General features: G+C 43.5%; 1 protein-coding gene across 1 annotated transcript in view; it reads right to left on the bottom strand.

Annotated features, from left to right (window-relative positions):
• The window catches only part of sdf4 (stromal cell derived factor 4), a 107154-nt gene that overhangs the window by 42444 nt on the left and 46080 nt on the right, over positions 1–18630 (bottom strand). Inside the window, exon 2 of the mRNA XM_059952009.1 lies at positions 555–691. Within this exon, the coding sequence (XP_059807992.1) occupies positions 555–691 (137 nt within the window). The remainder of the gene's footprint in view (positions 1–554; positions 692–18630) is intronic.

Genomic DNA, 18630 nt, shown 5'->3' with positions numbered 1-18630 from the left:
ATGTCATCACCACCCATGACACTATTCCTATAATGCTCCATCTTTATTCTCTGCCCCCCACTATTCTCATTAAATGTTCCAAACTTCACCACCCACCACACCAGGGGTATCTCACAGCAGCCAATAACCAACCAACCTGCAAATCTTTAGAATGTAGGAGGAAGCTAGTGCATCTAGGAGAAACCTCACACAGTCACCAGAACATTTAAAACCCATATAGACAGTACCCAAGGTCAGGAATGGGCCTGGGACTCTGGTGCTGTGGGACAGCTGCTCTACTAGCTGCACCACTGGCCCAGGAACCATCTGTGGTGTCAATGACAGAGAGTGATTAGTACATCTTACTCGACTGAATATCATTTCTAAATACTAACTCTTCAACACTTAAAAGAAAGTAAAGCACTTCAGAGGGACTGGAAAATACACCAATCTAGTGCATGAGTGAGCCAGGCAGAGGTCACCTTTTCTTAAAAAAAAGGTGTCTAGATAGGTAGACAGTTTCAGAGAGGGAGGAACAGAAGGGAGTTTAACAGACATGGAGAAAATTGGTTTACCATCTCCATCAGGATCCACAGTTTTGAAGTAGTGCTTGTTTTCTTTAGCAGCTTGTTGAAAATGTTCCTCGGTTTTCTCCATAATCCATCGCTGCATCTCACTTGCACTAATTTTCTTATCAACATTGGCATCAACCCTGTAGATGGAAATACATTAAAATGATGAGCACTGACTAATGGTACACACAAGAAAACACAGCCTTTGGGTCCACTGACGTGGTCAGCCATCCTGGAGTCAAATCTCAAAGGCACTACACTGAAGGATCAGCAACTGTGGGCTGAATTGGTCAGTCTCCCTCCAGTACTGACTTAACCATTCACTAGACTGGCTTTTTTGGTGAACACTTGTCTGTCAGGAATCCAACGTTCTCTTCCCTTCAAAAAGCATTATTTGAACACTGACATCACATACTCTTAGTGAAGAAAGGTGTCTACCCTTTGGGTTTTACTACAAGATTATAGTTTCCTTTTTGGAAAGGTTGGATGCAAATGAGAAACCCTAAATAGTTATGGTGCATAACATTAAAGAATTAATTTTTTTAACAAAAATAAAAGCTTTAATTACAAAAAAAAAATTTACAGGAATAAACCATGCAATGTCTTTTCATTAACACAAGAAAATCTGCAGATGCTGGAAATCCAAGCAACACACACACACAAAATGCTGGAGGAACTCAGCAGGCCAGGCAGCATCTATGGTCCTGATGAAGGGTCTCGGCCCGAAATGTTGACTGTTTACTCTTTTCCATGGATGCTGCCTGGCCTGCTGAGTTCCTCCAGCAATTCTGTGTGTGTTCCAATGTCTTTTCATTCTTTACGTTCTCAGTCAATGCAGCATAGAAGGTGCCCATCAGCAGTATTCCTCCACGGATATCCTGGTGTGCTGGCAAACCAGCAACTTCTCACACCAATTGTTAAGTTAAATGGGTTACATTTTCCAGGCTATACTGTTGCCTTCAAAAGATCTAAGCAAATAGGCAATTGCTTTCGTTAAGTGATGTCTGTGTTTGCAGATGACCTTGAAGTTATTTATAAGGAGACTACCATGCTAGCTAAATTATAATTTGAGAAGGGAGAAAGGTTCAAGGCAGTGGAAGGGCCTATTTTGGTGCTCGGGAGTGTGGAACGATTTAAAACAGCCTGATTGTAGACCCCTGGCCTACTGCTGATCAAATGCTGGATCGTTCACTTGGAAAGTTGGCACATTTATGTGTTAGGCTGGTCATGTTTTTCTGGAAGGAGAGTTACCAAGTTTTTAGGAAGCACAAGAGGCTGTGGTCAGCGGTCACATATGAAAGAGCGGCACAAAAAGTGCTTAATCGGGTGATTCATAAAATTCAGGGAATTTATTATTTAAAGATGGAGCAGAGTAGCAAGCCCTCACAGCCCGACAAGCACGCGTCACCCAATTACACCCATGTGACCAATTAACCTAGGAACCCCGACATTTTTGGAATGTCAGAGGAAACCAACGTGATCACAAGTAGAACATCCAAATGCCTTACAGGCAGAGGTTGGATTTGAACTGGCACTATAATAGCTTTACGCTATTGTGTCGCTCCCAACCGCTACTGGAAGTTCATCCTTGAAATGGAAATAGCCAAATATGACAATAGACAATAGGTGCAGGAGTAGGCCATTCGGCCCTTCCAGCCATCATTGCCATTCACTGTGAACATGGCTGATCATCCACAATCAGTACCCTGTTCCTACCTTCTCCTCATATCCCTTGACTCCGCTATCTTTAAGAGCTCTATCTAACTCTTTCTTTAAAGCATCCAGAGAATTGGCCTCCATTGCCTTCTGAGGCAGAACATTCCATAGATCCACAACTCTCTAGGTGAAAAAGTTTTCCCTCAACTCCGTTCTAAATAGCCTACCCCTTATTGTTAAACTGTGTCCTCTGGTCCTGGACTCCCCCAACATCGGGAACATGTTTCCTGCCTCTAGCGCGTTCAATCCCTTAATAATCTTATATGTTTCAATCAGATCCCCTCTCATCCTTCTCAATTCCAGTGTATACAAGCCCAGTTGCTCCAATCTTTCAACATATGACAGTCCCGCCATTCCGGGAATTAACTTCGTTAACCTACGCTGCACTCCCTCAATAGCAAGAATGTCCTTCCTCAAATTTGGAGACCAAAACTGAACACAATACTCCAGGTGGGGTCTCACCAGGGCCCTGTACAGCTGCAGAAGGACCTGTTTTCTCCTTTACTCAACTCACCTTGTTATGAAGGCCAACATGCCATTAGCTTTCTTCACTGCCTGCTGTACCTGCATGCTTACTTTCAGTGACTGATAAACAAGGACACCTAGATCTCGTTGTACTTCCCCTTTTCCTAACTTGACACCATTCAGATAATAATCTGCCTTCCTGTTCTTGCCACCAAAGTGGATAACCTCACATTTATCCACATTAAACTGCATCTGCCATACATTTGCCCACTCACCCAACCTGTCCAAGTCACCCTGCATTATCATAACATCCTCCTCACATTTCACACTGCCACTCAGCTTTGTGTCATCTGCAAATTTGCTAATGTTACTTTTAATCCCTTCATCTAAATCATTAATGTATATTGTAAACAGCTGCGGTTCCAGCACCGAACCTTGTGGTACCCCACTGGTCACAGCCTGCCATTCTGAAAGGGACCCGTTAATCCCTGCTCTTTGTTTCCTGTCTGCCAACCAATTTTCTATCCATGCCAGTACCCTACCCCCAATACCATGTGCTCTAATTTTGCCCATTCATCTCCCTATGTGGGACCTTATCAAAGGCTTTCTGAAAGTCCAGGTACACTACATCCACTGGCTTTCCCTTGTCCATTTTCATAGTTACATCCTTGAAAAATTCCAGAAGATTAGTCAAGCATGATTTCCCCTTCGTAAATCCACGCTGACTCGGACCAATCCTGTTACTGCTATCCAGATGTGCCACTATTTCATCTTTTATAATTGACTCCAGCATCTTCCCCACCTCTGATGGTATCTAAAGACTGCAATTAAAATAAGTAAAGATGGGGAAGAATGAGAATGCTTCTCCAATAACTTTCTCACATTGTGACATTAGAAACCTGTCCATTTCTCCACAAATTGCAAAGTGCTATTAGGTAATGAAGCTAAGTGATTGGGCTAATACTCAGATGGTAATCTGAAACATGCTTTGAAAATAAAAGTTTCAATAATCAATGGGCAAAAGGGAATAAAATCTGGTGATCAAAGCAGAAAACACTAGGAACACACTGCAGGCCAAGTGTCACGGCAGCAGGAAGTCTCAGAATTGAGTGGGAGTGAAAATCCAATCTCTTTTCTGCACAGCTGTGCCCACTTTTCCAAAGAAAAAACATCAGTGTTCTTTTCAATTTTCAAGTGTACTAGACATTCACCCACCTTCATAAACAAGTTTATCACAACTCTGTCTACAGCCCAACCATGTCCCGTCACTCGTGCTTGCAAGCTTAAGCAATCTTGCTAATGAATCCTAAGTCCAAACTCCTTCATCCGTACTGCCCTCAGTCACTTCTGCAAGTACAAACAAGCTGGATGAACTCAGCAGGTGGGCCAGCATCTGTTGAAATGACCCTGGCGAAGGGTCTCAGCCTGAAACGTTGACTGCTCATTTCAACGGATGCTGCCCGACCTGCTGAGTTCATCCAGTTTGTTTGTACGTGTTGATTTGACCACAGCATCTGCAGTGTACTTTGTGTTCTCCTCCACTTCTTGCCTCCTGTCTATCCCTGACCTGATGTCCCTACAAGCCTTCATCTGCCAAGGACCCAAGTTCTCAAATTTCTCCACTTCTCCGTTCAACCCAACTCCTCAACCAAGCTGTCACTGCTATCCCAAACTCCAATGACTTGATGTCAAATTTTATTTTGTCAGTGGTATGTGGCTGACACTTGAAGGCTAGTACCACTGATCCCTATTTACTTCTTGACCACAGACCAATTCTGAAAGTGCTTAAGAGTCAACCAAATTAACAAGTCTGGAAATAAAAAATAAATTCTGCAGACGGTGGGAATCGAAAACAAAAGCAGAATACAGGGGACGCCCAGAACATATCAACTCTACCCAAAACCATTAGGACCAAGTTATAGTCATACGGCAGTGCAGCACAGAAACAGGCTCTTCAGAGCATCTAGTCCATGCTGAACTATTATTCTGCCTTGTCCCACTGACCTGAACCTGGGATATAGCCCTCCATACCCCTCCCATCCATGTACCTATCCAAACTTCTCTTGAATGTGGTGAACCCACATCCACCATTCAACACCCTCACCGACCTCTGGGTGAAGAAGTAACCCCTCAAGTTCTCCCGAAATGTCTCACCTTTCACCCTGGACCTCTAGGTCTCACCTCAGCTGGGACGGAGCACGGGGCAGACCTCAAGGATAGCAGATTTCCTTCTTTGCACAACACCAGGTAGTTGCAAAACCCCACCTGGTCAGGAGTTTTCTCTCAAGCTTTTGAGAGCTCACTCATCACCACAAAGGTTTAATTTTTGTTGTTATTCCTCTCTGTACATCAGGCGCACACTCCAGACCATTTGCCTCAAAGTCCGGTGCTGATGCCACTACACCACCAGCTGGCTAGAGTTGAATTATTTGAAGTTAAATTCCTGAGCTTCAGTGACAAGATTCAAAATCTCTTTGCATTTGTGGTCTGGACCTCTGGAAATTGACGACTGTGCCACTGTAACCTGGTTAATTAGTCTGTAAAGTTTCTTGTATTTAATATATTGAATCATCCACGTTACTGAAGTTGTTGCTAAAACCTGGTCATGGTAAATGCAAGCAGGCGTATTCAACTGAGTTTGGGCAAGGCTGGAACTAGATAGCATGGGTTACAGGTGAAAGGTGAAATGCTTAATGTTTAAGGGGATTATGGGGGGAACTTTTTCACTCAGAGAATGATGGAAGTCGTGAATGTGGGACTGATTTCAACATTGGAGAGAAGTTTGGGCAAGTTTGGGAGGGGTATGGAGGGTTACAGTCCAGATGCAGGTCAATGGGAAGAGGCAGAATAATATTTCAGCATGGGCTAGATGGGCCGAAGGGTCTGTCTCTTTGCTGTAGTTCTCTATGACAAACTGGAATTCCTAGGCAGGGCTCTGACAGAGAGATCAAAGAAAGTTGCTCCCTTTCAGAAAGGGATACTAGTCTTTGAGAATTTGGAGAGGCAAATCTTGTGAGAAAATTACTACTTCAGGATAGATGTGTATTCCCAGCATTTTTCACTTTATCTTAAATCAAGAAAAATGAGATCAAAAGAATAAAAAACTACACAAAGCTGGAACAACACAAAAATCAGCCTCAAAAAGGAAACCGCTTTTGGTAAAAGCTACCTAATTGAGTATGGCTGTGGGGGCGCACTTCACAATTTAATCACTCTTTCCAAACATTAGAGGCTTCTGCCAGTTATTGTTCGTACTCGACGCAGTTGCGCTTCATTTCAGCGGATACTTGAGAGTTTTTATTCCCACCCCCATCGGGCACGACTTCAACCCACAGCCCGATTCCAGGATGCTGCCGTGAAGTTTGCCCTGATGGCAGGTGACCATTCACCAGCTGCCAACAAACATCATCTTTCATCAAACAGCACAGGAAGGCTGGATCTCTGGTCCCCAGTGTGATGGACACTTCCAACAAGTAACAATGGAGATCAAAGAGTAACACACTCAAAACGTTGGAGAGCTGATGAAGGATCCCGACCCAAAACGCCAGCTGTATATTCATCTCCATAGTTGATGCCTGGTCTATGTCTCCAGCATTTTGAGTGCTTCACTCTGGATTTACACTTGCAGAGTCTCGTGTCAATGAAGGCCAAAACCAAGCTGATCCAAAACACTGGGAGTGCCCCTACATCCTCCTCCTCTTCACACATGGAGGGCAGAAATAATTATATGCTTGTTTTACATCAGCACCTTCACACCCAGTCAGTCTACTGATGAGATCACAAGATTTCTTACACAACCTGAGGTGAACAAATACTGTACCTTATTATGCCACTCTGATCTCACTAGTCTCAATCTGAGTGAGCTGCAATCGTTTTGATGCCCTGAGATAACAGGGTGGAAGGCTTCAAGATTTCCGGGCACCATTTCCATTTGCTGCAGTGGCCCTTGCTGGGAAATGGAGCAGTTGGATACCGACCCAAGCCAAAGGCTCCGAGTTGTTCATTTATTTTTCAGGATATGGGTGTCACTAGCAGAGCCAGCAGCTTCTGCCCACTCCTGATTTCCATGGGGTGGATAGTGAGCGGCCCACAGCCGGGTAGCTTGCCAGATCATGCCAGAGGGAATTTAACCACCCACTACGAGGCCTGGGTACAGATTCCCATAAAGGATCTTCTGAGAATAATGTCAGATTTCTTCCCCCGGAAGATCCTGAACCACATTTATTTTATAACAAGAAGCCAATAGATTTGCAGGAATTATAAATTTAGTTATTTATTGATATTTATGTACTTTATATTGGTTTCCTTCAGATTTTTTGGTGTTTTCTTTCTTGTGGACGATTGGTGGGTGTTCAGTCAATTTTTGTGTGTAGGGGTGGTTGGGGATATGGCGCTATTGACATTGTTTTCTGCGAGTGCAAGGGTTGGTGTTTGTCATCGCGGCTGTTTTTCATTGCAGGGGAGGGGAGTTTTTGGCACCTGCAAGTTTTGTTTCTTTTCTTTTCGGTGCTGGGAGAAAAGGTTGATGTTTTATCTTCCATCAGCACCCACTGTCTTTCTGTATTTAATGGCTATCTAGAGAAGACAAATATCAGAGTTGTGTTGCACGTGCATACTTTGACAATAAAATGAACCTTTGAACCTTTTAGTTATTTAGAAATACAGCACAGTAGCAGGTCCTTCCAGTCCAATGAGCCCCCGCTGCCCAAACACACCCAAGTGGCCGATTAACCTACTAACTCACAAGTCTTGGGATGTGGGAGGAAAGCAGAGCACTTGGAGGAAACCCACATGGTCACGAGGAGAACGTACAAACTCCATACAGGCAACAGCAGGAATTGAACCCAGGTAGCTGACACGACAAAGCAATGTTCTAACCATTATACTACTGTGTCCAAATCAACTACTATCTGTTCACCAGGTTGGTTCCGGAGACGATGGGGTTAGACTATGAGGAGAGATTGAGTTGCCTGGGACTGTACTCGCAGGATATCAAAAGAATGAGAGGAGATCTTATAGAAACATATAAAATTATGAAAGGGATAGATAAGGTAAGTGACAGGAAAGTTGCTTCCACTGGTAGGTGAGACTAGAACTAGGAGACATAGCCTCAAGGATCAGGGGAGTAGATTTAGGACAGAGATGAGGAGGAACTGCTTTTCCCAGAGGGTGGTGAATCTGTGGAATTCTCTGCCCAATGAAGCAGCAGAGGCTACCTCAGTAAATATATTTAAGACGTTAGATAGATTTTTTGCATAGTAGGGGAATTAGGGGCAAAGGGGAAAAGGCAGGTAGGCGGAGATGGTCCATGGCCAGATCACCCATGATCTGATCGAATGGCGGAGCAGGCTCAATGGGCCAGATGGTCTACTCTTGCTCCTATTTCTTATGCTCTCATGTTGTTGAATTTCCAAGTTGTTAAACAAATTATATCCGGCAGTGAGATTTGAACTCAATATCAAACCAGGTTTTACGAGGTGAACCAAAAGACCAAGAGCCTTATTCCACTTCCCTGTTCAGTCTGCAGTCCACGGCTTCAGCTAGAATATAAATTGCCTGGACACTGGTCACAGGAGTGACTGACACGTGCCGAGGTCAACGGAGAAAAAGCTCAGAGAAGCAAAGTACAGTGCAGGTAGACAAGATGCAAGGTCATAATGAAGCAGACTGAAAGTCCATCTTATTGTACTGGGGGCACTCAATGGTCTTATAGCAGTGAAGTCGAAGCTGATCTTGAAGATCATGAAAACTGGGGAATATGGAACCAGTACAGTGATATCTTGAAATATATCCAATATTACTAAAGAAGGGGTGCTGGCAGTGTTGACGCACACAAAGGTGGATAAACCCCTAGGGTCTGACCAAGTGTATCCTTGCACCTTGTGGGATGCAAGGCAAGAAATTCCAGGGGACATGTTGGAGAATTTTCTATCTTCCTTAGCTGCGAGTGAGGCACTGGAAAACTGCAGGGGTGGCTAACGTTGTGCCTTCATTTAAGAAGGGCTCTGAAGATATGTCAGGGAAGTACAGGTTGGTGAACCTAACATCAGTGCGGGAAAGTTACTGGAAGGCTTCTGAGAGTCAGGATTCATCTGCATTTGGAAAGGGGTAAGGATTTGACAGAGAAAGCCAGCATGGGCTTGTGTATGGGGAAGCTGAATCGGATTGAGGTGATCAAAAGGATTGAGAAGAGCAGGGCGGTAGTTAAGCAATAACAGAAAGCCTTGCCGAGGTTAAAGGTTGGGGCTGAGGGAAGGGATTCAGCCTATTAAGATTCGGCATTTGGTTTTGCACACACGTTTTCTAGGGGAGTAGGAACTGAGTCACCAGTCAGCTTCTGACAATCAGTTGATGTTCAGCGCTCAGCTGATGTTCTTGGTCACCTCTGTATCACCTTTAGCATACAGTCAGATTGGTGCAATGGTATCTTGAGTTCAAAGCATTTTCCTCTGCATCATTTGCTATCAGCATAGTCAATAAAAAGCCTTGCACTCATTTCGAAACCCTTTGAAGTAGGTCTGGTCACCCACTGTGTTTCATGGTCAGTAGATGACTAAGAACTAAAAGCTGATTTCTCACTTGCACTCTCCATCTGTGGGCACAATAGGGCTGTCGTTACCTCACTATCTGGCTGAACCGAAAACCAGAGCAGGTCAGAGCCCGAGCAAAGCGCAACGTTGCGGATGGTGGTGAAGAAGGGCAGGATTTGGTCTCGTTAGTTATTTTTGTGAAATTGCTTGTCCAATCCCACAGTGAATGCATGGGGACACAATGGGATTATTGGTCAGTTTGGAACAGGATACCACCAGGAGTGACCAATACCCAGGAGATGAGGTGAGAGCAATTGAGCGGAGAGGGAGCGGCGATTGGCGGGCAAGTGATCTATATTGTGTGTGATGAGGTGCGTTTCTACGGTGTGGATCTGCGAAGAAAATGCAGAAGGGCAAAGTGGCAAGCTTGTCTGTAGCCTGGCTTCAACGGATGCAAGAGGTTTTAATCCCTGTGATCATTAAGGTGATGAGTGACTGGGAAAAAACTTCACTTACAGTGACATTCTGAATGTAGTTGGCAGTGTTTGGAATTCTTGTCTCTAGAAGTCTATGGGTTCAAATCCTGCTCTACAGATCTGATAATCGAAGATCTGGAGAGACACTCCTCATTGCTGGACTGAGGAAAATGTTGTGTTACTAGAGATCTGCACTCTCGGTCATATGTATTTAAAGTAACATTTCCCATCCAGTGTCAGTACTGCAAAAATGTCATGGAAACGGACCATCAGGTCACTTCACATTGCCTTTGGTAGGAGTATCCTATGATTTGACTCAAGTATTTGAACACCAAAAATGTCCTATAAGTGCAAGTTTCTCTATGAATGTAAAAGACTAGCATTATGCAAATTTTGTGTGTGTGTTTGTTGGGTGGGGGGGGGGGGGGGAAGGATAGGTACAAGCCAATACACACCAATCAAACTACTTCTGAATTTTAGCCTTGACTTTAAGGTGACAATCCCGCACTTAAACAAAAAGACCATGGTAACCCAGAATCCAGATCCATCTTGATGAAGGGTCTCAGTCCAAAACATCGACTGCTTACTCTTTTCCATAGATGCTGCCTGGCCAGTACTTACAGTGTGATAGTTTACCAGGAGCATGGGTAGACATCGAGGTAAGAAAGATTCTGCTATTACACGCCAGAAAGTCAGGGCTGTTGCCAGACAGACAAGTCTCTTCTGGTGGGGAGGCAGTCCTGCATCCGAAACCACCCCCTCCAAGTATTGAACTAATTTTGAGACTAAATGTTTGAAGTTTCTGGTTCCAGGTACCAACAATATAATTGAAAACTGCATCACTTTCTGTTTCAGTTTTTCAATGACTTTGCACTATCGAGTATCAGTCTCAACTTGAATTGTATGATCCAACATAATAGCGATATCCCAGCCACTTATACCGCCTTTTTCCTGGCCAGTGCCTCAATATCCCTCATCCTACCAGCCTTACCCTTCTTGTTGACCGAAACACATTGTCCTCAAAGTTTTAAAAGCCTCCTGCTTGTCAGATAACCTTTAACCTACATGCACCCTCTCCTAATCAACCTTTGCAAGTTTCTGTCTAATGAAATCAAAATTAGCCTTGGCTCAATTTGTGGACCAACTCCTTCTCTTTCCATAACTAATTTAAAATGAATAAACTTAAGGTCACTGGCTGCTCCTCCACTGTCACTTCAGCCAGTTGTCCTTCCTCATTTTCAACAGGATGTCAAGTGTTGTCACTCTCTAATAGAGGCATCTACAGTACTGTGCAGCAGTCTTAGGCAATCTAGCTACATATATGTGCCTAAGATATTTGCACAGTACTGTACATATTACTCAAGAAAACTTTCGATGGACCAAATTCTATCCTATCCAAGCCCTTTTTACAATGGCAGTGCTAATCATGAGGAAAGTTAACATCATCTGCTACTACAATCCTATTATTCTACAGCCATTTCTGATACCCCCAACGTATTTGTTCCTCACATTCTTGCTGACTTCAGTGGGGCTGCTGGTACAATCCTGTCAGTGATCATTTCCTTCTTATTCTCCTTTTGCCCCACTGGAGGATCATTAAGCATATCGCTTCCTCCACTAATGTTTTCCTTAATCAGAAGTTGCAACTTCTCCTACTTCCAACTCTTTAGCTTCTGCACCCTGGAACACTGAGGTGCCAGTCTTGCTCATCCCTCAACGATGGATCTGTCACAGCTGTATGACCTCCTTCTCATGTGTCTTTACATGCCCGAAATTCATCTGTCAGGCTTCTTGCATTAGAGTACAGTTACATGGAAAAAGTTCACAAACCCGTTGCAATTACCTGGTTTTCACATTAATTACTCATAAAATGTGGTCTAATCTTCATCCATGACACAATAATAAACAAACACAATCTTCCTAAACTAATGTCACACAAACAATTGTACTTCTCATCAATACGGAGTATACCATTTAGACAATCACAGTCTAGGTTCAAAAAAGTATGTGAACCTCTGAAGTAATGCCTTCTACAAAAGTTATTTGGAGTCAGATGCTCTAATCAATGACATGATATTGGACGTGTGAGTTGTAGAGGTGCCCTGCCCTATAGAAAAAAAGACACACAAAGTCAGGTTACTGACAGTGCCCGCTCTTCTCAAGAAAGATCTGTTTACGTGCACCATGCTCGATCAAAACAACTTTCAGAGGACCTTTAAGAAAGTGTAGAGTGGCGTGAAGATGGAAAAAGCTACACAAGCATTTCTAAAGACCCGAGTGTTTTATCAGTACACAGTACCAAAAATTGTCTATAAACAGAGGAAATTTAGTACTGTTGCTACTCTCCCTAGCAGTGGGCGTCCTGCAAAAATCACACCAAGAGCACAATACACGGTGCTGAAAAAGGTGAAAAGAACCTAAAGGCAACAGCAAAAGACCCGCAGAAATCTCTAGAGCTTACTAAAAACCCTGTTCATGTGTCCACTACAAGAAAAGCACTGAACAAGCAAGTACACCACAGAGGAAACCTCTATTCTTCAAAAGAAGACTATGCTGCCCATCTCAAGTTTGCAAAAGACCACCTGGATGTTCCACAACTCTTCAACAATGTTTTGTGGACAGATGAGACAAAAGATAAACTTTTTGACAGAAATCCACTTTGCTATGTTTGGAGGAAAAAGAGCACTGCACACCAACACCTCAACCCAACTGTGAAGCATGGCAAAAGGAGTATCATGGCTTGGGGCTATTTTGCTGCCTCAGGGCTTGTACAGCTTGTAATCAGCCAGGGAGCAATGAATTCAAAATTGTCTTGACACTTTATAGAAGAATGACAGAGTAGCAGTCTGTCACCTGAAGCTTAATAGAAGTTGGAATACAATGATCCAAAACACAAGTGTAGATCAACAACAGTACACGCAAAATGCTGGAGGAACTCAGCAGGCCAGGCAGCATCAATGAAAAAAAGTACAGTCAACATTTCGAGCTGAGACCTCCATCAGTCCTACTGAAGAGTCCTGGCCCAAAACGTCAACTGTACTTCCCCCCACCCCCATAGAAAAAAAGCCTGGTCTGCTGAGTTTCTCCAGCATTTTGTGTGTGTTGCTTGGAGTTCCAGCAACTGCTGATTTTCTCTTGTTTGTAAATCAACAACTGGTTTAAAAAGAAGAAAATTCATGTTTGGAATGGCCAAGTCAGAGTCCAGACCTTAACCAAATTCAGATGCTGTGGCTGTTCATTCAAGGTTTCCAGAAATAATAATGAACTGAAACCGCTTTGTATGGAGGAATGGTTTTAAATTCCTCTTTGCCATTGTGCAGCTACAGGAAATGTTTGGTGGAGGTTATTGCTGCTAAAGGAGGTTCTGCCAGTTATTAAATACAAGGGTTCACATACTTTTTCCAGTCTGGACAATGAATGATTAAATAATGTGTTCAATAAAGACATGAGAAGTACAATTGTTTGTGTTATTAGTTTATTATTGTGGCTTAAATGAAGATCAGAAGACATTTTAATGAGTAATTAATGCAGAAAACCAGGTAACTGCAAATAGTTCACAAACTTTTTTCTTGCAACTGTACATGCATTTTGATTTACATAGTAACATAGAAAATAGATACAGGAGTAGGCCATTCGGTCCTTCGAGCCTGCACTGCCATTCAGTATGATCATGGCTGATCATCCAACTCAGAACCCTGTACCTGCTTTCTCTCCATACTCCCTGATCTCTTTAGCCACAAGGGCCATATCTAACTTCCTCTCAAATATAGCCAATGAACCGGCCTCAACTGTTTCCTGTGGCAGAGAATTCCACAGATTCACCACTCTCTGTGTGAAGAAGTTTTTCCTCATCTCGGTCCTAAAAGATTTCCCCTTTATCCTTAAACTGTGACCCTCGTTCTGGACTTCCCCAACATCAGAAACAATCTTCCTTCATCTAGCCTGTCCAATCCCTTTAGAATTTTATACGTTTCAATAAGATCCCCCCTCAATCTTCTAAATTCCAGTGAGTATAAGCCTAGTCGATCCAGTCTTTCTTCATATGAAAGTCCTGCCATCCCAGGAATCAATCTGGTGAACCTTCTTTGTACTCCCTTCTATGGCAAGAATGTCTTTCCTCAGATTAGGGAACCAAAACTGCACACAATACTCTAGGTGCTATCTCACCAAGGCCTTGGACAACTGCAGTAGAACCTCCATGCTCCTGTACTTGAATCCTTTTGCTATGAATGCCAACATACCATTTGCCTTTTTCACCACCTGCTGTACCTGCATGCCCACTTTCAATGACTGGTGTACAATGACACCCAGGTCTTGTTGCACCTCCCCTTTTCCTAATCAGCCACCATTCAGATAATAATCTGTTTTCCTCACATTTATCCACATTAAATTACATCTACCATGAATTTGCCCACTCACCTAACCTATCCAAGTTACCTTGCATCCTCCTCACAGCTAACACCGCTGCCCAGCTTTGTGTCATCCGCAAACTTGGAGATGCTGCATTTAATTCCCTTGTCTAAATCATTTATATTGTAAACAACTGGGGTCCCAGCACTGAGCCTTGCAGTATCCCACTAGTCACTGCCTGCCATTCTGAAAAGGTCCCGTTTATTCCCACTCTTTGCTTCCTGTCTGCCAACCAATTCTCTATCCACATCAATACTATACCCCCAATACCGTGTGCTTTAAGTCTGCACATTAATATCCTGTGGGACCTTGTCAAAAGCCTTTTGAAAATCCAAATATACCATATCCACTGGCTCTCCCCTATCCACTCTACTAGTTACATCTTCAAAAAATTCTATAAGATTCGTCAGACATGATTTTCCTTTCACAAATCCATGCTGACTTTGTCTGATGATTTCACCGCTTTCCAAATTTGCTGTTATCACATCTTTGATAACTGACTCTAGCATTTTCCCCACCACCGATGTCAGGCTAACCCAGGGGTATCAAACTCATTTTAGGTCACGGGCCGGATTGGGCAAAATGCAGCTTCATGCGGGCCGGATCAGTCGGGCGCGTGTGAACACAGCTTTCATTGGCTCCGTTTTTTCAGCCTGTTCTCATGTGTCTCAGTCTCTGCTATAACTACAAAGTATTTCACTTCACAAATTCCGTCTCTTATGAAGAAGACTGCTGAGCAAGCATTATTTTTATGATTGGTATTAACTTACAATCATAGGCTTCATATTGCCGGGCCATTAATAATTAAAATAATAGATCTATCTAAAATGATCTCGCGGGCCGGATATAATTGTACGCTGGGCCGGATATGGCCCACGGGCCTTGAGTTTGACACCTTTGGGCTAACCGGTCTACAATTCCCCAGTTTTTCTCTCCCTCCTTTTTTAAAAAGTGGGGTTACATTAGCCACCCTCCAATCCTCAGGAACTAATCCAGATTTTAAGGAGTTTTGAAAAATTATCACTGATGCATCCACTATTTCTTGGGCTACTTCCTTAAGCACTCTGGGATGCAGACTATCTGGCCCTGGGGATTTATCTGCCTTTAATCCCTTCAATTTACCTAACACCACTTCCCTACTAACATGTATTGCCCTCAGTTCCTCCATCTCACTAGACTCTCGGTCCCCTACTATTTCTGGAAGATTATTTATGTCCTCCTTGGTGAAGACAGAACCAAAGTAGTTATTCAATTGGTCTGCCATGTCCTTGTTCCCCATGATCAATTCACCTGTTTCTGACTGTAAGGGACCTACATTTGTCTTAACCAATCTTTTTCTTTTCACATATCTAGAAAAGCTTTTGCAGTCAGTTTATGTTCCCTGCCAGCTTTCTCTCATAATCTTTTTTCCCTTTCCTAATTAAGCCCTTTGTCCTCCTCTGCTGCACTCTGAATTTCTCCCAGTCCTCAGGTGTGCCACTTTTTCTGGCTAATTTGTATGTTTCTTCTTTGGATTTGATACTATCCCTAATTTCCCTTGTCAGCCATGGGTGCACTACCTTCCCTGGTTTATTCTTTTGCAAACTGGGATGAACAATTGTTGTAGTTCATCCATGCGATCTTTAAATGCTTGCCATTGCATATCCACTGTCAACCCTTTAAGTATCATTTGCCAGTCTATCTTAGCTAATTCACATCTCATACCTTCAAAGTTACCCTTCTTTAAGTCCAGAACCTTTGTTTCTGAATTAACTATATCACTCTCCATCTTAATGAAGAATTCCACCATATTGTGGTCACTCTTACCCAAGGGGCCTCGCACGACAAGATTGCTAACTAACCCTTCCTCATTGCTCAATACCCAGTCTAGAATGGCCTGCTCTCTAGTTGGTTCCTCAACATGTTGGTTCAGAAAACCATCCCACATACATTCCAAGAAATCCTCTTCCTCAGCACCCTTACCAATTTGGTTCACCCAAACTATAAGTAGATTGAAGTCACCCATTATAACTACTGTTCCTCTATTGCATGCATTTCTAATTTCCTGTTAAATGTCATCCCAAACCTCACTACTACTGTTAGGTTGCCTGTATACAACTCCCACCAGCATGTTCTGCCCCTTAGTGTTATGCAGCTCTACCCATATCGATTCCACATCCTCCAGGCTAATGTCTTTCCTTTCTATTGCGTTAATCTCCTCTCTAACCAGCAATGCTACCCCACCTCCTTTTCTTTTCTGTCTATTCCTCCTGAATATTGAATATCCCTGGATGTTGAGCTCCCATCCTTGGTCACCCTGGAGCCATGTCTCTGTGATCCCAAATATATCATATTCATTAATAACTATCTGCACATTCAATTTATCCACCTTGTTACGAATGCTCCTCGCATTGACAAACAAAGCCTTCAGGCTTGTCGTTACAACATTCTTAGCCCTTATACAATTATGTTGAAAAGTGGCCCTTTTTGATTTTTGCCCTGGATTTGCCTGCCTGCCACTTTTACTGTTCACCTTACTACATTTTGCTTCTACCCTCATTTTACACCCCTCTGTCTCTCTGCACTTGCTTCCATCCCCCTGCCACATTAACCAGACCTTCCTCACTCCCTGCCTTGTCTACTGAATCCTGTGAGAGTGACACTTCTACTTGTTTCTCAACTTCCTCATTTGCCTCAGTTTGGCTCCCAAACCTCCGTCGAGTACTTTAAAGCCTCCTGGGTAGCTCCTCAACAGGATAATGGTCTTTGTTAGAGAAGACCTTGAACAATGACGTTTAAAAGTCAAGAGTGGCATACTGGTTTATGCCAGGAATCTGCTTGCTCAACTAATCAGCCACCACAACATCCTCCCCTCTGACCTTCATCAAGATTTCACCCTATACGTTTTCCAGTGTAATACTATTATGCAATTTGGATTCTTTGGTAATTTTTAATTAATAAATCCTTTCAGGAATGGACTTCGTAAGCAACTGACCTGTCATTCCTTGACACTGAATGGCAAAGCAGTTCCACACCTTACAGTGCTGTTTCCAATGTGCTGTGGAGAGCATTCTAACTGGTTGCAACACCGTCAGGGGTGGAGGTGCCACTGCACAGGACCAGGTTAAGCTGCAGAGTGTTGTAAACACTGCAAGCTCCATCATGGGCACTCCACTAACCCCTCCGCCATAGAGGACATCTTCAAAACACAATGCCTCAAAAAAAATAGCATCCATTAAGGACCCACCACCACCCAGCACATACCCCTTTCTCATTATTACCATCTGAGAGAAGATACAGGAACCTGAAGAGACATCATCGATATTTTAGAAACAGCTCCTTCCCCTCTGCCATCAGATTTCTGAATGAACAATGAACCCATGAACACGACCTCACTATGTTTGTTTCCTTTCTTAACTTATTTTTTAATATAAATTTTCTTATTATAATTTATAGTAAATTTTATGTATTGCAATGAAGCAAAAGATCAAATTTCACAATACATGTCAGTTATAATAAACTGGATTCTGATTCTAAAATTGATTCCAGACCCTCAATACCATTCCGGCTTGTCAGTCCATGGCCTCCTCTATTGCGGCGATAAGGCCACTTTCAGACTGGAGGAGCAACACTTCTTATTCCATTTGGATAGCCTCCAACCTGATGACATGAACGTTGATTTCTCTAACTTCTGGCAACTTTTCTCCTTTCCCCTTCTTCCATTTCCCACCCTGGTTCCACTTGCACCTCCTCACCTACCAATCCATCACATGTCCCTGATGTCACTCCTCCTCCTCTCTCTCCCATGGTCCACTCTCCTTTCCTATGATCCACTCTCTCCTCCTACCCTCCCCAGCCCTCTACCTTTTCCACCTATCACCTCCCTACTTCTTTCTTCCTCCCTCACCCACCTGGCTTCATCTATCAGCAACAAGAGAAAATCTGCAGCTGCTGGAAATCCAAGCAACACACACAAAATGCTGGAGGATCTCGGAAGACCAAGTAGCACCTATAGGAAAGAGCACAGTAAACATTTCGGGCCAAGACCCTTCATCTGGACTGGAAATAAAGATGAGGAGTCAGAGTAAGAAAGTGGGGGGAAGGGGAGGAAGAAACACAAGGTGATGGGTGAAACGGTGGGGGGAGGGTGAAGCAAAGAGCTGGGAAGTTGATTGGTGAAAGAGATACAGGGCTGGAGAAAGAGAGAAACTGATAGGAGAGGACAGAAGGCCATGGAAGAAAGAAAAGGGAGAGGAGCACCAGAGGGAGGTGATGGGCAGGCAAGGAGATAAGGTGAGAGAAGGAAATGGGTCTGGAAATTGGGGGAGGGGGCATTGCCAGAAGTTCAAGAAATCGATGTTCATGCCACCAGGTTGGAGGCTACTGATGGCATGAACATCTAACCTGAGCGTGGCCTCATCACAACAGCAGAGGAGGCCATGGGCTAGCACAGGCATGGGCAAACTACGGCCCGGGGGCCATATGCGGCCCGTTAAGCTTTTT

Source organism: Hypanus sabinus, chromosome 27 (genome assembly GCF_030144855.1).
Source record: "Hypanus sabinus isolate sHypSab1 chromosome 27, sHypSab1.hap1, whole genome shotgun sequence".
Taxonomy (NCBI): Eukaryota; Metazoa; Chordata; class Chondrichthyes; order Myliobatiformes; family Dasyatidae; genus Hypanus; species Hypanus sabinus.
Note: the sequence above shows the minus strand (reverse complement) of the source record. Positions and strands in the feature narration are given on the sequence as shown.